Genomic DNA, 19,985 nt, shown 5'->3' with positions numbered 1-19,985 from the left:
TGACAGGTGGCAGTCCAATCTTTTCTCGAAAGCCTCCAGTGGTGAAGCTCCCACAACTTCTGAAGGCAACTTCTTGTTCCATTGGTTTATTTTTTTCACTGTCAGAAACTTTCTCCTTATTTTCATGGTGAATCTCTCCTTGATCAGTTTCCATCCATTATTCCTTGTCTGGCCTTTCAGATACTTTGGGAAATAGCTTGACCCCTTCCTCCTCTCTGTGGCAGCCCCTCACATATTGGAAGACCCCTATCATGTCTCCCCTGGTCCTTCTCTTCACTAGACTAGCCAGGCCCAGTTCCTGCAACCGTTCGTTGTATGTTTTAGCCTCCAGTCTCCTCCTCATCCTGGTTGCCCTTCTCTGTACTTTTTCTAGAGTCTCAACATCTTTTTTATAGTGCGGTGATCCAAACTGGATGCAGTATTCTAGGTGTGGTCTTACCAAAGGCCTTATAATTCCTCCATGTATACACTTTTCTTCCTCGCCACCCTGCCCCAGGGTAGGGAGATTATCCCAGAAATCTGTGCTGCAAGCTTTTAATCCAGAGCTGGGCTGCCTGCCAGCCACTGCCTGCTTCGGTATCTACCAGCCAGCAAGAACCAGGAGTGACTCTCATTTAGTAGTACATGCACACACAATGGGATTCCCATTTTCAGGGTCTCTCTTCCTTCCTTTGCATGCCTGGCTAAACACATCTGTGCCCAAGCCAGGTATAAAATAAGAATCCTGGCCTGCAGGTATATGTGTGTGTGTGTGTGTGTGCGTGCACAGCCAGCCCTGCGCTCACCTTAACATGTACAGACAGCTTTGGGTGTCAGCCGATCTGATGACCCCAGTCTCAACTTTCAACCATAAGGGGTGTTGCTCAACCAGCCTTTATTCAGATTCAGAAGTGTTTTCAGCTGGTAGAGAGGTGGAAAATTATTTTTAACATGTAGAAACACACATAGCGAAAGAGAAGGAATGTGTGGGGAATGTATATAGTCTACACCAGGGGTGTCCAACCTTGGCAACTTTAAGACTTGTGGACTTCAACTCCCAGAACTGGCTGAGGAATTCTGGGAGTTGAAGTCCACAAGTCTTAAAGTAGCCAAGGTTGGACACCCCTGGTCTACACCATTGAATGCATCTCTTCCCACCTTCCCCTCAGCATTTCCCTCAGCTGGCTGGGCCCAGGAAGCAATTTCCCCCCCAGGTCAGATAGTCCTAGACTTACAACCATTTCATTTAGTGACTGTTTGAAGTTACAGCACTGAAAAAAGCGACAAATGTATTTTTCACACCTATGGACCCTTGCGGCATCTCTATGGTCGTATGATTAAAAATTCAGACAACCGGCATATATGTTCACGGAAATCATTGCAAGATGAGGTCAGGCGTCTGGCCACCTTCTGACAAGCGAAGTCAACGGGGAAGCCGGCTTCACTTAACCACCGGGCTACTAGGTTGCGATTCGCTTAGTGGCAAGGCAGGTCGTAAAATGGGGTAAAAGGGAGGCCGTCTTGCTTAGTAATAGGAAACGTTGGGCTCATCGTGGTCTTTGTGTCAACCTGTCAGGTTTTGGAAGCTGAGAGGTGGTCTCGGTGGTGGTTAGCGTGAACTCTGATTGGATCTTAGACCGGCTTTGTATGTTTCGCAACTCCAGGCTGCCTGGGTCCTTCAGCGTTCAGCATGCTGGGCTGCCCAGAAAAAGTGTTAGTTTCACCACTAACAGCTCAGGGGGTCCTGTGAATCTGTTTCCAGGGATCTCTTTTAATCCCACCCTCGCTCCAACTCATCCTCCCCCCCCAAGTTCTCTTTTCGGCAGCTTGTTCTGTTATCAGCAATCCTCCCTCCCCCACTTTGTCTCCCTCCTATTGTGGCTCCCCCAGCCTTCCCCTCTTCTTAAAGTAGCTACTCCTCCTCCTGTTCCTCTTCTTCTTCTCCTCCTTCCTCTTCCTTTTCCTTCCTTCCTCATCTTTCTCCTCCTTTTCCTTCCTCTTCTTCCCCCTTTTCCTTCATTTCCTCATCTTTCTCCTTCTTTTCCTTCCACCTCTTCCCCTTCTTTTCCTTTTTCCTCCTCCTTTTCCTTCCTTCCTCATCTTTCTCCTCCTTTTCCTTCCTCCTCCTCCTTTTCCTTTCCCCTCTTCCCCCTTGTTTTCCTTCTTCTTCCTCCTCCTTTTCCTCCTCCTCCTCCTCCTTTTCCTTCCTCCTCTTCCCCCTTGTTTTCCTTCTTCTTCCTCCTCCTTTCCCTTCCTTCCTTCTCTTTCTTCCTCCTCTTCCCTCTTTTCTTTCCTCCTCCTTTCCCTTCTTTTCCTTCATCTTTCTCCTCCTTCTCCTTTTCCTTCCTCCTCTTCCCCTTCTTTTCCTTCCTCCTCCTCCTCCTCCTCTTCCTTCCTCCTCTTCCCCCTTCTTTTCCTTCTTCCTCCTCCTCCTTTTCCTTCCTTATCTTTCTCCTTTTCCTTCCTCCTCTTCCCCCTTCTTTTCCTTTTTCCTCCTCCTCCTTCGTTCCTCCTCCTTTTCCTTCCTCTTCTCCCTCCTTTTCCTTTTTCCTCCTCCTCCTTTTCCTTGCTCCTCTTCCCCCGTCTTTTCCTTCTCCCTCCTCCTTTTCCTTCCTCCTCTTCTTCGCCACTCCAGAGCTGCTCTCCTCCTGCACCCCCTTCCTTCCTTCCTTCCCGCGTTGCCTCCCCACTTTTTTTAATTTTTGCTGTCACGCGCCCCACCGGCCCTCCTTTCACCTTAGCCACCTCCCTCTCTGCTCTCCCGCCTCCCCTCTTTCAGGCGTCATCTTTCCCTCGCCCATTCCTTTCAACCGTGTCCCCCCCCGCGCTCTTCCCGGGCGTGGTCTCTCCCTCTCCCAGGGCTCTGACGAGTGAGCCCGAGGCGGTAGAGTAGAAAAGACGAAAGCTAAGCGGGGCGGGGCGGGGGAGAAAGAGCTGGAGTAAACCGCAGCCAATAGGCTTCTCTTTGTCCCCGTGACCCGTTTCTCGTTTTTTTTTTTGCATATGACTGACATTCCAGCGGCGGCCAATGCGAAGCCGCCTGGTGCGCGCGGTGTGACGGAGAGAAAAAAAGAAAGGCGGGGTGGGACGTGGGGAGGGGGGGGGGCTTCATTTGCATTGTGAATGACCCGGCTTTGGAAGCAGCCAATGGCCTGGCGAGGGCTAATTGGGCATGCGTGACGGGGCTGGCGGTGCGCGCGCCCTGGTGTATATTTCTCTCTCCCCCCTGTGTATATGTGTGTGAGGGAGGAGGGAGCGAGGGAAGGGAGGGGTGAGGGCGGGAGGGGGGGGGGCGCCCTTGTTCGTAGCCCGGAGAGGAGGAGGAGGAGGAGGAAGGAAGGCGGGAGAAAGCCGTGAATGGTGTTTGGTTACAACCGGAGGGGACGACGCGACAGGCGGAGCGGCAGCCTCCTCTCTCCTTCTTCTTCTTCTCCCCCCCCCTCCCTTCGCGACCAGCAACCGCCCGCCTGTCGCCGACAGCCCTGCCAGAAGAGGAAGCGGAGGGGCGGCGGCGGAGGGACGGAACAGCCGGACAACTTGGAGCCCTCGCCCTCCACCCCCTCCCCTCGCTTTCTCTCTCTCTCTCCCCCCGCGCGCTTTCCTCCCTTTTCCCCTGCGCGCGCCCTTTAATCCTGCCCGGCTACGGTCGCGGCGGCGGCGGCGGCGGCTGCTGCTGCTGGCGGGGGACGGAACAGGCGGACCGGCGGGTGCTCTTTCCTCTGCCGCCGCTCTTCTACTCTCCCTTCCCTTTCCCCACTTTTTTCTTTTTCCCCTGGCGAAGAAGGAAAGGCGCCCTCCGCCCCCCCCCTCCGCTGGACGGGTCTTTTGCACAGCTCGGTGCACACACACACACACACACACCTTCTGACCTTTGCAAAACTTGGGCTGCCTGTGCACGCACACCCCTTCCTCTCCTGCATACCTCATCACACCCCTTGCACAACTAACCCCTCCTGGCCTCTTCCTTCATCTCCTTCCCCCCCCTCCCCATCCCCACCCACTCCCCAAATATGCCTTCTGAGTTACCCCCTGCTGCCCACCAGGCTGAGACCCAGAGGTGCTCCACCTGCCGGGAGGATCTGAACAGGCCGTAGGAGGAGGACAAGACAACAGTGGCCCCTCCAGCTGTTTTATTGCCTGGGGGGTGATGAGGGGGGTGAGGATGGTGGCGGCCAGTCTTTAGAAAGGTGGACCCTCCAGCGGGCCTGCTTTCCGCATGGATCCAGATAAAGCGTGGCCCTGATCCCGAGGAGGAGAACCGGCCTGCTGACCTCGCCACACACCTTTCCAACCTACATCCGAAGATTTGCCTGGGCCACGCCTCCTCCTCCTCATTCCTGGGGAGGGAGAGAGGGGAGAATGGTCTCCAGACAGGTTCGCTGAGAGAGCCCCATCATCTTTGCGCCTTGGCGATGTTCTCCACAGAAAGACCCCCGGCAACGTTGCCCCCTTTGCCATCCAGGGGGCTAGGCATGTTCGGTTAGTGCCTTGTGGAGTGTGTGTGTGTGTATATATATATGTGTGTGTGTCTGTGCATGGTGAGAACGGGAGGTGAGAGGGGCAGAGCAATCTCTGGATTGAGTTACATCCCCATGAAAGGATGAGTGGTGGGATGTGAAGGCATTAAGAGCCCCCTAACCCCCAAAGGGATGACTTTTAACCTTGGTTGTATCAGATCCTGGCTTGCCTGCTGTTTAATATTGTGCTGATTGGGGGTTTGAGTTCCGTGCAGTAGAAGAAGTGGGGAGTTGGGAATTAGCCTCAAAATATCCTAGGCTGAATAAACATACAATGAGATTCCTGTCTTTTCTAATTCATCTGTTCGGTACAAGAAGGGAGCCTTGGATGTAAGGTTTCGGCTTATTGTTGCTGTCCCGGGACGGATGGTGGGATCCTGTTACCCAGAAATTTCCCAGATGGAACTTTTTTTTGGTTTTAGAGTGGAGATGTGATTGATTCACAGAAGTTATTAAGTTCCAGTGGGTCGGGATGCTGTTTAAAAGCGCGGTGGGTGAACTAAAGTGACAGCTCTGTTTGTGCACATGGCCATTCATAGTCTGTCCTCGTGGATGTGATGCGAAGTGGCAGGACAAGGCCAGCGCAAAGGCACGCAGTACGTTTCTTTTGATTTTGTGCAGTTCCTTTACAGGCGGGTATTAGATATTGTTTCTTTATGGAAGCAAACGTGCCCATAGGTTGCAGGATATAGTTAACGGTTATATAATTTGTGACATGAGTGGGATTTAAGTCCACCTTTTCAGACCATTGCTTGGTGTGGAGACAGCATTTCGGGCAGTTCCAGGTGACCAGATGTAGAAGAGCTTGTTTATTGTACACCAGGACTCTTAAATTCAACTTGTATGGCTTCAGTCTGGTCCTGTATGCAGTATTTATTTATTTTTGTCACGTGTTTTGATGGTTTTTTTCTTCACTTGATTGTGGCTTCACAAGCTGAATCTTAATTCTTTGCTTGGGGTGGGTAGGACGGCTGGTAGCCTCTGGCTGTTACATTTAAGATCCTTGTTTTCTGGTGGTGGTGGGGTCTTAATAGACCCCCCCTTTCTCATCCTTGTTTCTACTCTCCTCCTTCCTTCTTCCCCCCCCCTCCCCCCGTAATCCTTCTTCCTCCTGCATAGGGATGTGGTCACCAGCTGAGGACAGGAAGCGACTGAGCCAGCGCTTCCCGGCAGAGTCCGACCACGATGCACTCAGTGCTTTTAATAATTGAGTTAACTTTACATGCAAGTGCAGGGGGGGGGAGGGTGGGAAAACAGTGTAGCCGATCCATTAGGGACTACGGGGAAGGGAAGAGGAAGGATGGGAAAAGAGGTATTTTTTTCGGTAGGCGTCTCCTGTGGGAGCAGGTCTGCTGCTTCTTCTCTGGGAGCAAAGTCAAGCCCTCTCCCCCACCCCAAATCTAATCACTAAAGGCAAAGTTTTAGTTTTCAGCAAGTACTTAAAAAGGGTTTGAAACAACCCCCCAAAAAAAAAAAAAGACAAATTACAGACTCAATTTGTAGCAAAGGTGATCTAAGTCCCTTCAGCTGGTGTGTCTCAATTCCTGGCAGCAGCAGAAATTCAGAAATCTGGAAATCTGCCCCATTATCTCTTTCCTGATCTTTTGCATGGAGATGCCAGAGACCCGAACCTGTGCCTTTACACACGCAAAGTACTTTGGGTTCCTTTCCTAACCTTCCCTGTTGCTGAAATGCTAAGGACAGAGATGTTGTTGTTAACCCTTCCAACACTCCCTTTCACGACCCCGTGATCCCTAACCCTTTGACACTATTCCTCTTTTTCTTTTTTTGTAGTTATTCGGTCATTTGTGCCCCAGTTGGAAGTCTCTGGGAACTGGACACCCTTCGCTCCCTAGACCAGGGATCTCCAACCTTGGCAACTTTCAGACTTTGCTGGCTGAGGAACTCTGGGAGTTGAAGTCCACAAGTCTGAAAGTTGCCACGGTTGGAGACCCCTGCCCTAGACTGTGGCTCAAACTTGATTGTTTCAGGGTTGCCTAATCTCCTTTGCCCAGCTCTGGATGTTCCTTGCAGTGCTGTGTTATCCTGCAGTGGAATGACTGATGCCAGTCGTGGCTCCTGCCCATCATACAGAATGCTCTCATTGCTTTTGATGATGATTGGCATCAATATGGCTGAACTGCGAAGGCCTCACGCTACAATCAGTGTTGGGTTCAGGGTTGTTGTTGTTGTTGCTGTTGTTTTTGTAAACATGGTCTCTCACCAGGATGCGAAACTCTGGTCTGTTCCCACCTGTTGCTGCATTAAGCCGTAGTTTCACAGTTATAGTACAGCTTAACCCACGCCGTACGACCCAATGGAGCCCAAAGGTTCTGTTGTTAAGTGAAACATTTATTAAGTGAGTTTTTGCCCCCACCCCCCACCCCATTTTACAACCTTCCTAGCCACCATTGTTGAGTGAATCCCTGCCATTGTTAACTTAGTAACACAGTTGCTGCATAAATCTGGCTTCCCACTTTGACTTTGGTTGTCCAAAGTTCGCAAAAAGGGGAATCCTGGGAACCCGGGACCCAGCCACGGTCATAAATATGAACCGGTGGCCAAAGCATCTTGAGTTTCGATCACGTGATCCCGGAAATGCTGCAAAGGCAACAAATGCATGCAAAGGTGACTGGGAAAAATGGTCACAGGTGCCGTTGTAACTCTGCATGGTTGTAAGTCTGCATTGACAAGGGAATGCCGCTTATTGGCAATTGGAGGTTGTGAAATGTAGTTTGAGGGTGTTGTAATGTGTGTGTGTGTGTGTGTGTGTGTGTGTGTATTCAGGCCTGTCTTATTTGTCCCTTTGCGTTGGCCTTTTCCTTCCTCTCAGAAGGTAGTATTGATAGAGGGGTGGGCAGAGCAGGAAGTGAAGGGGAGGGCAGGAGACGGCAAGTGCACCACCCCGTTCTTCATTTCGGCTCTAAATTGCCTGCAAAGAGGAACTGACCCCCCGCCTCTCTCTGCACAAAAGAGCCCCCTCCCCGAATCCCCTCTAGAGAGCCCGGGGTCCGTGTTTGGCTACCTCTGCCCTGCCCCTCTTGAGAGCTGCCGAGGATGCTCCCAAGCCTTCTAGCTGGGTGGAAGCCAAGCGGCTTGGCTGCCCCAAGTGAGCGTGGGAGACTGAGCAAGCGGGGCCCCTCAGCCTCTCCCTCCCCTTCCCCTCCTGCAGCTGTAAAATTCCTTTGCCTGGCTTCCAGCTGGGAAGGGCGGAGGACGGACGGCCATGGTTTTTGGCTTCCTGGCAGGCGGAGAAGAAAATCTCCCCTTGGGCCCCTTCCTAGGGGGGGGGGGATTCAAGTGACTAACCAGTGATAAGGCATGGCACGAACCGTGACTCCTAGGACCGAAAACTGTAGAGGAAAAACAAGGCATCTCTGCCAGGGAAAGGGAGGGAAGTTTTAAAGGGAAGGGAGAGCAACGTAGCCCCTAGTAACCCAACTCTCCTCTCGTCAGTTCTGGGCTCCTGTTCTTGCCATGCTCTGTTGTTGATTTTTCTTCAAATTACGGGACTGATTAAATACTTTTGTGTGTGTTTGTGTGTGTGCGTGTGTCATTTTCCCCCCCCTCCTTCCAGTGTGGACAAATGTGGAGCCTCGATCTGTGGCCGTGTTCCCATGGCACTCACTAGTGCCCTTCCTGGCTCCCAGCCAACCAGATTCCTCCGTGCAGCCCAGTGAAGGCCAGCAGCCTGTCAGTCATCCGTCCACATCCAATCAGAACAAAGGTAAGGTGGGCCTAGTGGGGGGTGGGGGGGGAAGAAAGCGCATGCACAGATTTCCTGCTAAAGTCTCTGGGTAGGAGAGACTCTCTGGGAGCGAAGGGAGGCCTTTGCACAAACAAGTAAGGCAAGTTTGCGATACCCCTAACCCTGTGGAAGCAGCCCTCAATTCCATCCTTGGCCTTTGATGTTATCAGAACCTCCCGAATCGGCTGCGGTGGCCCACGAACTCCCCGGGTTCTCTTCCGAGGCCGATAGTGCAGGGAGGCCGACCCCCTCGCACCCTGACAGTCCCACTCCAGTCGCCCAACCTTCTACGGGGATTCCAGCAGGGAGCGGAGTCCCGTCTCAGCATGAGGATGACCTCCCAGGGCACCCACGCCTGGACAGCGAGACAGAGAGCGACCATGACGATGCGTGAGTACCCCGGTTTTGGGGTTGTTCTCTCTCTCTCCTTAGGCCGCTCGGACGACCAACCCTTCGTAGCTGCACTTCCTCCTGTTCGATTTGGGCAGCCTTTTTGCCCGGTTCGTGTTTTGCACTGTGATCCTTTGCCACCGGATTCCGGGAGGCTTGCTGGTTGTGCTTTGAAGCATAGTGGGAATTGGATGTGCAGCTGGAGGAAACCCCTTGAGGGAATGAAATTGAGCAACAGCCGGGAGAGAAAACCTTGGGAAGGAACCCCCAGAGGGAAATAGAAGCAGGAGTGAATGGAGGATGTGGTTAAAAAAAAAACCAAGATGCTGGTTGCCACAGAGAGATTGGCCCCTTCCCCTCCCTCCGTGTGTTTGTAGGAGGGAGGGGAGGGGAGGGAAGGGAAGGGTGGGATGTGGTGCCCAGTAGTGTTGAAGGCTGCTGGAAGGTCTCTGGGGTAGGTGGCTGAAAATGGGTGTGGCTGCCTTTGGGCCTTCACCTGACGTTTCCCTGCCTAGGTTCCTATCCATTTCATCTTCTGAGATCTCAATCCCACTACTGCCAGGCAAGCGGCGCACCCAATCCCTGAGCGCACTGCCGAAAGAGCGTGATTCCTCTTCCGAGAAGGATGGTCGCAGTCCAAACAAGGTTTGAGGGTGGGGTGGGGCTTCTTTTCCTTCACCTTTCCATCTCTTTAACCCACCTGTTTTGTAGGGAGTATTCCAGGGGGTAGTGGTAGAAAGAGTCTTCGGTCACCCTTTGCTTTTACTTGCAAAAACGTCGTTCATTTTGTCTGCCTTGGGGTAACGTAACTCTGGCCTTTTTCCCCTACATTCCCTCCTCTCTTCTTTTTTTTTTTGGTAGAGAGAAAAGGATCACATTCGGCGGCCCATGAATGCTTTCATGATCTTCAGTAAGCGACACCGGGCCCTGGTGCACCAGCGGCACCCCAACCAAGACAACCGTACCGTCAGCAAGATCCTGGGCGAGTGGTGGTACGCCCTGGGGCCCAAGGAGAAGCAGAAGTATCACGACTTGGCCTTCCAGGTACAGCCTCCTACAGAGCCTTGGTCAGAAAGGGGAGATCAAAGGTCCAAGCTCTGTTCAGGGCGTGCCACTGCCTTACTAGCTCGGCTGGCACGGCTGGCATAATTAAGGGTCAGCGTTGTCCAGTATTCTGCCTCTTGAGTGGTGACTACAGCCTGTTTCCAAGTAAGGGAGGAAATGCGATGACAGCTCGGATTGAATGAATCATCCAGCATGGGCATTTCAGCAGAACATTTCACTTCCCAGAAAATCCTGGCTTTTGTGCCGTTTTAAAAGATGAGTTTTTATCTCCGAGGGCAACCACGAGATGAGAGCGTAGACGAAACACAAGTGAAATCTCAGAATTGGCCAGAGAAGGTCTCCAACGTTGGCCAGTGGGCTTTCATTGTCTTAAGGCAGATTTAGATAGGAAACTGGCTTCAAACTGGGTGAAGCTGTGCAGATTGATGGGAATTATGCAGATGCGGAGGTACGGAGGTTTGTGGTTTCACAACGGTTGAGAATCTTCCACAGTGTGGAATCTTTGCAGCTGGAGCAATGACTGGTTCCAGCTTAGCCCTCAACATCTGGAATCTCTCTGCTTGCAGTCTCTCTCATTCTCTCCCATCTTCCTCTCGCTCCTCATCGTTTTCTCCTCTCCTCTTCTCCCCACCCCCACCCCCAAGGTGAAAGAAGCCCATTTTAAAGCACACCCCGACTGGAAGTGGTGTAACAAAGATCGGAAGAAGTCCAGTTCGGATATAAAATCTGCTGGGCCAGGGGGTTGCCCCAAGGAGATGCGTGAACGTAGCATGTCAGAGACAGGTATTGCTATTTTACCTGGAGGTGAGCTATATATATGCCACCAGCTGTTCCCTGGTGGGGCTCCTCTGGACTTTTCTTACTTTTTCCCCCCTCTTCCTTTTCCCCCCCCCATCAGTTGCTTCTGAAATGCTGTTGGGCCCAGACGTCAAGGCAGGTGTCATGGGATCCGGGCATTGCCACGGGGAGCGAATCCTGCCCTCAGCGTCTGATGCCCAGCGTCCACGGGCCTTTTCCCACAGCGGTGTGCATGGCATGGACAGTGACCGGGACAACCAGGTGCTGCAAGAGCTTACACAGGTAATACGTCTTCACAAGGAACCACAGGGCAATGGGAATCGAAGAAGCTTATGGGATGGTTGGGTTGTGCTTGACCTAAGAATTCAGGACGCCACTGAGGGTAAAGTTGCTTTTTGCAAACACTGTGACTTCTCTTATGTCCAAGGTGGGAAACTATTTGGTGGCCACAGCAAAGTCTCATAAGTTTTTGGAAGTTGTGAGATCGACAGTGGCTGGAACAATGACACAAAGAAAGTGGAGCTACACTATACATACATGTGAAGTTGAGATTTATTTCCTAGATATTATAGACCGGCCTAGGCTTCTCATTGATTAAACCTAACACGATTGGAGAGTTTTCTGAACATTCAGGGTTGCAGGCTATCTTGGAATGTCAGGTTGTCCATCGCGATTTAATTAAATATCCCTCTGTGGTCACCCATTGTGGCCTCTCTCCTTCATTCCCCACCCCCACCCCCAATTGTCAAACACATACACGTAACCTGAAATGGCAGAGTGCAGCATGAAGTCGGTACACTAGACAACACAAAAAACTTCTTGGAAAGGTGGAGCTTCTAACTCCTTAAGGTCATTTGATCAAGTGCACTTTTTCGGTTCCTTGGAGTGCCTTCAGCCAGTTCTGGTCGGAGCAACTAGTCTTGAAGGGCCTCAAGTGCCAAGCCATGAAGGCCTTCATAGGCCATGGCCAAGAACTTGAATTGTACCTGGAAACGAATTGGAAACCCTTTACAGGGCTTGGCAAATCGGTGTTCTGTGTGCCCAGTGCAAAAAAAAACACACACACCCCCAAAAAATATTGTCTTCACCGACCATTAGAAGTTGCCTCTCCACGTCTTTAACAGTTGACTCTCCTATTCTTTCAGATTTGCTCGGGACAGTCTCCGTATGCCAGCGGGAAGGGTCAATATGGGGGGCTGGGCCCCTCAGGGTCCCCCTTCGCAACCCCAGGCGAGGGTCCCCGCCATTCCCTGCACCCACATTCCTCCCGTGCCTCTCGTTCTCAACGCACAACCAGTGAAGACATGACCAGTGACGAGGAACGCATGGTGATCTGTGAGGAGGAAGGGGACGATGATGTCATTGGTGAGGACCCCATACTATACTCGAACGGCTCTGGACTTTTTACAGCAGAAGTCGGATGGCTTTCTCCGGCAGATCAGGGAGAGTTTTCCAGGAACAAACAGAAGCCAGGGACATTTTGAGAGGGGTTTTCAATCGTTTTAAGAAATATGCCATTAATCAATCAATCAATCTATCTATCTATTTATCTAACTATCTAATCTCTCTCTCTCTCTATATATATATATTTATTTATTTATTTTAAGGTGTATTTCTTAAAATGATTGTATGTGTATATATAGATAGATATAGATATAGATATAAAAAAGCGAAAGACCATTCACAAAATCTCCAGAACTGTACAAAATCTCTAGCACTGTAAAGCCTACGAACTTGAAATTTGGCACGAATCTTCCTCTTGGCTTTTAGTTTCTCACGAAGAAAGGATTTTTCGAAATGACCATCAGCGTTAGTATTACGTATATTATTATTATGAACACGCTCTGATGCTAAGGAGTTCTACTCCCCCTCCCCACCTGGAAAGAAATCTGTTCCAAATGCAAAACACAAGCAGAGGAGAGGAGTTTCCATTTCAGTTTTAGTTTCATAGCACCAAGCAGCTTTAGAATACCAATGGATGCTGGTAGGCAGAGGCAGAAAATTCCCCCCCCCCACTTCCTCCCCAAAACTCAGCCTGACCATTGAATGAACTGTTGTAAGTCTAGGACTATCTGTATTATGAACAGCTGGTTTCTGAAATTTTGCTCTCTATAGAAGCTAAAAATTTAACTGCCAAGTAGAGACATACATAGGATGAGATAAGGGAGAGGTGTGAAATAAATACATGTGGATAGAAGATGTTAGCCCATCTTGGATTGCCTTGACTACATAATCTGACATTTATCAAACGATAACTAGAAATTAAAAGGCGCTTCTTTTTTTAGCAGCAAGATCCTCTCTGAGGAACATTTTCATCTTGTTAAATATTGACCCAAGCTTAATTCCAGACTATAATGCATGAGCCACTTTCCTTTAAAATAGCTGGGATTTTCAAACGTTTTTCTTGAGCAACTTTTTGACAGCTGCCGGAATAAAACATAATAACCAGATTCCCTTACGTGGAATCTGTTACAGGAAATAGAAATTGGACATAAGGCAGTACCTATTTCCTTTATGAAAAAAAAAAAAATGAGTGGTTCAGCAGAAGTGAAAATATTTTTTGTGCAGAAAATCCCAAAGTTCAGTCACTATATGCCAAGAAATCCTGAAGAATCTTTGCTTACATATGCAGGAAACAACGAGCTGTGCACCAGGGCTCAGGTTGTGCGAAAGCAGTAAGAACGGGAGAACCCACAATTCCTGCTTAAAGAAGATCTGATTGTATTCTCCGTAATCTTGATACTGATGGATCTGAATGACCTGTCCCAAAAGTGTGTCCCGTCCCCTCCAAAAAAGGCAGCTAGACTTTCTTAGAGTGATAGAATTGGAAGGGACCTTGGAGCTCTTATAGTCCAACCCCTTCCTCAAGCAGGAAACACCACCGTTTCAGACTAGTGGCTGTCTAGCCTCTTCTTAAAAAGCTTCCAGTGATGTTCTTGTTTTTTTTTTTTTTCTCTTTGAAGATGTTTTGTTTCTCATCCAAGATGGTGGATTTATATTCCTTGCAGTCATCCGGTTGTGGAAGCAAAAAAAAAAAATCAAAAAGTTGCCTTTTGAAAAGAACACCTTTGGGATAACCATGACCTGGATGACTGAGAATCTCCGTTCGGTGTCTGCATGCATTGTTTCACAGCTAGGTAGTGATGCTGACGCCATTCTGGCCAGTTAGGAACCAGCTGAGCGCTTTTGCTGCTGTTACCATTTCCTTAGTTCTCTGCCCTTAGCGAGCTGTTTCTTGTGCCATAGTGATTTGCTGACTGTCGACTTCATTTCCTTAGTTCTTTGAGTGCTCAGCTGATCTGAATTCTTCTTTAGAAAACCCTTCTAAGATTTCTAATATGTGCACTGGGACACACAGGGGTCCCTCCCAAATCCTTGTTGTGTTGGGCTTGCTTTTGCAGTCAGCGTATCTGCAGTAACCCTATCTCCTGGCAGCCACCCTCTCTGCCCCTCCTCCTGGAGAGTTTTCATAGGGGAAGCGAGATGGGGAGACAGGATCTTGCTGACTCGTTGCTTTCCTCCTGCAGCTGAAGACGGGTTCAATCCGGCTGACGTCGACTTGAAGTGCAAAGAACGAGTGACGGACAGCGATAGCGAAGGATCGTTAGGGGATGAATCTGACGGCAAGGTGTGTGAGTAGCAAGAGGCTGGTTAGCACAAAAGCTTTTAAGTAGAGAAATTCGTCCCACTTTCTGCCCACCTAGCAGTTTGAAAGCATGCAAACGCAAGTAGATAAATAGGTATCACTTCGGTGGGAAAATAACAGGGACGTGAAAGGAGCCTCCTTGGGTTTCCGTAGGGCAATGGTGATGCCGCCAGCTAATCCTTCCAACCCGGAAGCGCCTCGGGAGATGCTCCCCACATGAATGTAGTAGTAGGAGTACGGTAGTAGCAGCACTAGCAGTAGGAATAGTAAAACAGAAATTGTGAGGGGAGCACAACTAAGTGGCATGAAAAAACCATTCTGACTTGGGAGTTCTTTGTGAGCCCCTGTATATCATGTTTGGGAACATTCACCTTACATTAACTTACGTGCCGTTCTTATGCATCTGATAGATTGAAGCTGGAGAAAGTCTTGTCTCAATTCATCTCGATAGTAATAGCACTTATATTTGACTTATATGCCGCTTTACAGCCCTCTCTAAGCGGTTTTGCAGAGCCAGCCTATGGCCCTCAGCAATCTGGGCCCTCATTTTACCGACCTCGGAAGGATGGGAGGCTGAGTCAGATTGAGCCCAGTCAGTGTCGAACTGCCAGCAGCTGGCAGTCAGCAGAAATTAGCCTGCTACACTTCACTCCAACCACTGCGCCACCACGGCTCTTGATGAGACTTGAACTGGGACCGGATCAGTTTCAAGGCTGCTCTTTGTTAGTCAGGACATCATCCTCGGGGCTGTTTTTAAGAGCGTTCCCTTTTGCTTGTAGGACTTTGGACGGAAGCTCTTCGCCCCGGTGATCCGGTCAGCGGCCCTGCCTCCTTCTTCCGCCGCCTTTGCCTCATGTCGCCCACCACCTCCTCTGGACTTGGAGCCGCCCCCACCGCCCCCGCCCCTACCGCCCCCCCACAGTCACGAGGAGCAGCCCCCACCTAAACCTTACAGTTCCTTCCAGATGTCCCCCAGCCCCTTCAAGACCCAAGAGCCGCACGGAGCTCTCCGTCCCCACAACCCCCCAGCGAAGCGGTTGGAAGCCCGCTTTGACCCAGCCGCTGCCCCCTATAGGCGGAAGAGAGTGGACAGCGTGGGCAGTTCCCAGGGCCCTCCTGAAGCCGGAACGGCTCCCCCCTCTGTCCCCGCCCATTCCGTCATCTCTCCGCCCAGTGGGGCGGTGCAGACTGTGGTGCTGCCGGATTCGAGCCGCTTGTCCACTGGCACCGTGCTGGTGACCGCCCCGTCTCTCAGCGCCCCAAACATGGGGGTGATCGGCTACAGCGGATCGCCCAGCTTGGTCCGGATGGCATCCACCGTGGTCACCAACGTGGTCAAGCCGGTTAGCAGCACTCCTGTACCTATCGCCAGCAAACCTTTCCTACGCGGAACGGGGGACCCGTTGCCGCTGGTCAGCCCCCCGCCTCCCGACGGCGGTGCGAAGCCCGAAGGGATTTCCGTCAGCCGACTTGGCTTGCTCTACGCCGATAAAAAGACTCCACAGACCTCTGCCGTGGCTGGGATCCAAGCCACCTCTCCTCACTTAGTAGCTGGACCGCTTCTTGGCCAAGGCTTGGCTGCCGTAGGGAAGTGCCCCCCGGCCCAAGGAAGCGTCGTGACCAACCTCCTGGTAGGAACCCAAGGTTACAGTCAAGCCAGCGGTGCCGGAGGAGCTGGCGTCCCCGTGACTGTTTTGCCCCCTGGGGCCATCGCCCAGCAGCCTTCTGTCCAGTTCATCACTCAGAATCCCCCCGGACAGAATGGGCCGGTGCCCCTTAGCATCCTGCAGCCGCAAGGTATTTTTTCGGGCGCAGCAGGAAAGGCTGGGAGCATCACTCAGGTTCAGTACATCCTGCCTACGTTGCCTCAGCAACTTCAGGTAACCGGGGGGAAGATTCCAGCAGCCGCAGGTACTCCTGCAGCCGCCAGCATTCACTTCACTCTGCCTCCCCCCAACGGAAAAGTTATCACTGCCCCACAAGCCATCCCCATCATCCAGCCCGCCCCAGGAAGCAACGGCAACAGCGTTACCGTCATGTCCTCGGCACCCAAAGGTAAGCGTTTAGACCACTGGGGTCCAACCTCTGTAACATTTCAGTTCAATTCCCCAGCCAGCCAATCAGGAAGGTCCAACCTGGCAACTTTTAAGGCTTGTGGACTTCAATTCCCAGAATTCCCCAGCCAGCTGGCTGGGGAATTCTGGGAGTTGAAGTCCACAGGTGTTAAGTTGCCAAGGTTGGACACCCTTGAATATTCTTGACCTTTTCATGGAACGAAACCTTGGCCGACTTTTCTTAAGGACTAGACAATCCCCTTGGGCCATCGTTTCAGAGATATTTCCTTATTTACACAGAACGACCAAGGGCAAAAAGGCAATGAGGGCCAGAGCAGTTTCCAACTTTAAGTAAATTTGACTACTGTTGACGTCTACTCTGGCAGCCAATGGGCCAACCGGTCTATCTGGTCTCCAGAAGATTAAGGCAGGACTGGTTTACTGATCTCTAGTAGATAAGATATAGTGGATAAAGGTGCGTTAGTTAACAAGTTTGATACTAGATGAAGGGTTGGTCTACTCACCCTTTGGAGGACTTGGGCAGGTCCAGTCTATGAAATGCCGAGGTAGCAGTTCCAAAGCGAACACAAGTCTGCCAAATTTCCAATTCCATGGAAATTATGGCTCCTGGATTTTGAATTATGTTGTGTAAGTTAGTTCATTTAGAGTGGTGCAGTGACCTAGAGGTGGAATTCTCACCTCACAATCAGGAGGCTGTGAGTTCAATCCTAGGTAGGGGCAGATATTTCTGGGCACACTGAGAATATATCTGCTGAAGAAAAACTCCGCATTGGCAACAGGAAGGGCATCCAGCCACTAAAAAAAATAAAACATTCTGCTTGCTCCATTCAGTTGCCCTGACTCCACCCCATAAGGGATTATGGGGTCATTAAAAGAGGATGATGGTGTCAGTTAGCTCATTCGAGGAACCCCGTTGGATAAAGCTAGCAGATATGGAGGTACAGTTAAACCATTTGTTTAGCGAACATCTGAAGTTACGACAGCACTAAAAAATAAAAAAAAAAGAGGCTTATGACTTCGTCACACTACCGTTGCAGCTTCCCTGTGGACACCTGATCAGGATTCAGACCCTTGGCAACTGACTCATGTTTATGACGGTTGCAGTGTCCCGGGGGTCATGCGATCGATCTCCTTTTGCAACTTTGCAAAAGTCAATTGGGGTTGCCCAATTCACCGAACAACGGTGTTACTAATTTCACTGCGGTTAAGTGTGGCAAGACAAGTTGCCAAATGGGGCAGAATTCCCTTAACAAATACCTTTGCTTAGCCACAGGAATTTTGAGCTCAATTGTGGGTGGTCAGTCAAGGACTACCTTTACTTCTGGAGGGGATTCCCTTGAAAGTGTAAGTTGAGGGTCATTGCCTGTGCAACTGTAGCCTCCTCGTAATTTCAGCTGCAATTACATAATGGGGGGTGTTTCATGGGCCAGATCTTCCAGTGAGGGTTCTTTGACCCGGCGGCCTCCACCGAAAGTTGCACCGAAGTAACCGAGAGTTACTTCCAAGCAAAATATTTTAGTGCTTTGAACTCTTGAAGGCTGTGAAACAACTTCGTTCTGCCAGCTCTTTTAGTTCTTTTGCCTTGCGGTGTTCATCATGGGATTAGCTTTTTTTTTATTTGGGGGGGGGGAGGGGTGCATTGTTTTCAACTGTCTTATTTTTAAAATAGTTTCACGTCTTTACACTGGTATCCTGCCCAGAGTGCAAATTGGAGTGTGTTAAAAGAAAACCCAGTAAAATAAATACGCTTCTTCCTCTCTCTCCCTCTCTCTCTCTCTCTCTCTTTCCCGCTCCCCCTCCTCCCCACAGTCCAGTCCGTGTCCCCTGTGCAGGCGCCATCACCCAGCAATTCAGCCCACCTTGTGTCTGGGCAGGTGATGCCCCCCGCAGGGCTACAAGTGCAAGGCAAAGTCTTGGTGCCTATGGCAGCCTCCCAGGTGACAGTAAGGACCACCTCAGCCGCCCAGCTGCCTCTGGTTACTCAACCTTTCTCTGTCCCAGTGCAAAATGGAAGTCAGCCAGCCAGCAAGGTCAGTATCTGCAGAACAGGATGAGGTAAGGAGGGAGAAGAGACAGGGTGGAAGAAAGCGGGAGTGATGAGTTGTTGAAATGCATTGTTGGAATGTATTTCTATGCAACAACTACAGTAGTGTTCAGCCAGTAGATGGCAATGTTTACAGATTTGGATCTGTGATTTATACTCTAAGCTCTTTTGTTCTGAGACAAGTTTCCTGTTTCAGTAAAATAGTTAAGCAGTAAAACACATAGTGACTGTACTCTTTTTTTGCTCTATGGTGCTTTATATAAACAGAATTTTCCAACATGAATAAACAGTTTTGTATACTGCATAGTATAGATTTTATGATTGGCAGGAAGTGCAGGATGGGCACCAATTGTTTGTTTTGCTGCATTTTAGACATGTAGTACCTGAAACAGATTCCCTGCCCTAATAGATAGGTGAGTGTCAGATTCGTGAGGGTGATAGACAAGCCATAAGGATAGGGAGGGTTTGGCACAACATCCAGTGAAAGAGAATTTCTCAATGATAAACATAGAGAACTGTATAGGTAGTCCTCGACTTACAACCATAATTGAGCCTGGAATTAGAGTCCTAGGTCATGGTCATTAAGTGGGTCACCACACAGCTGCACCCATTTACAATATTTTTTTTTGCGACAGTCACTAAGTGAACATCACAGTTATTTAACAAGTGCATTTTCCTTAGTAGATGTTTTTTGGTGGAAACCAGAAATAAACACTAGAAACTGGCCAAAAAAAAGGTTGAAAATGGCAGTTTTATGACTGTAGGATGCAGCAGACTGTCATAAATGTAAGACAGTTGCCAAGTCACATGACCACCCAAGGAGTTGCGGCTATCAGAACTTCGAGAATGGGTTGTAAATAACTCTGGAGAGGTCCAGCATAACTCTGACCATTGCTGACGGGTTGTTAAGCAAAGACTACCTGTAATTCTCTTAAATTGCGAGGCTGTTTCTGAAAGATTGGGCTTGGGAAAGAGGTTGTGAAGACCAGGGGAAAAGAACATATATATTGCATACTAAAGGAAAGCATGCTTGGGGCAGAAGGAATCTCATACTGCCTGCTAGCAGCCTATCTGGATAAAGTTTATAATAACACCAGAATACCTCGAATATTTCATACCCTTAAGTTATACCTGGGATTGTTCGAATTCTGTTTTTTTTTTATGAGAGTAGGTGTGTGTTTTGTGAATTAGATATCCATACAAATGTTAAATACCTGTGTACATATTGCACATCTATTCTGCAAAAGTGGGATCTCAGAAAAGAAAAGAGAAAAGAAAAGAAAAGTTCAGTCTGCTCCCCAGCCTGGTGTTCTCCAGATGTATCTGCCTGCAGATCTGCAAACATTTGGAGATTTCCCATATGGGGAAAACTGCATTCTTCGGGACTGCTGTTTAGAAGTCTTGAGTGCCTCATTTTGCTTGGTTTCTTTCTTTTTTAAACAACAACCTCTCAACCTCTGGACTGTGAAAACCAGAGGAAAAAGAGACTTAATAACAAAACCATCCTTCTGGGCCTGTCAAGTTTTGGAGGTTTTGCTTCTCCAAAATGCAATTCTGAAACAGTAAAGCACTTCATATATGCCTAAAGGAGCATAGTGAGCCTTGGTGGCGCAGTGGTTAGAAGGCAGTATTGCAGGCCAATTCTGCGGACTGCCAGCTGCCAGCAGTTTTGGCAGTTCAATTCTGACCGGTTCAAGAATCGAGCCGATCAAAATCGAACTGC

General features: G+C 49.8%; 1 protein-coding gene across 6 annotated transcripts in view; it reads left to right on the top strand.

Moving 5' to 3' along the window:
* CIC (capicua transcriptional repressor) overlaps window positions 1-19,985 on the top strand; it is a 49,155-nt gene that overhangs the window by 17,984 nt on the left and 11,186 nt on the right. For 4 of the 6 annotated variants that reach the window (XM_087940095.1, XM_087940097.1, XM_087940094.1 and 1 more), the window contains exons 3-12: window positions 8,074-8,223; window positions 8,415-8,634; window positions 9,150-9,279; window positions 9,496-9,678; window positions 10,344-10,503; window positions 10,598-10,779; window positions 11,643-11,862; window positions 14,025-14,125; window positions 14,923-16,198; window positions 18,028-18,248. In XM_087940095.1, the coding sequence (XP_087796221.1) occupies window positions 8,074-8,223; window positions 8,415-8,634; window positions 9,150-9,279; window positions 9,496-9,678; window positions 10,344-10,503; window positions 10,598-10,779; window positions 11,643-11,862; window positions 14,025-14,125; window positions 14,923-16,198; window positions 18,028-18,248 (2,843 nt within the window). The remainder of the gene's footprint in view (window positions 1-8,073; window positions 8,224-8,414; window positions 8,635-9,149; window positions 9,280-9,495; window positions 9,679-10,343; window positions 10,504-10,597; window positions 10,780-11,642; window positions 11,863-14,024; window positions 14,126-14,922; window positions 16,199-18,027; window positions 18,249-19,985) is intronic. The other 2 variants (XM_087940099.1, XM_087940098.1) reach the window with 1 other exon arrangement.

The sequence above is a fragment of the Pseudonaja textilis genome, chromosome 10 (genome assembly GCF_049901715.1).
Source record: "Pseudonaja textilis isolate UNSWEBS1 chromosome 10, rPseTex1.2, whole genome shotgun sequence".
NCBI lineage: Eukaryota > Metazoa > Chordata > Lepidosauria > Squamata > Elapidae > Pseudonaja > Pseudonaja textilis.
Note: the sequence above shows the minus strand (reverse complement) of the source record. Positions and strands in the feature narration are given on the sequence as shown.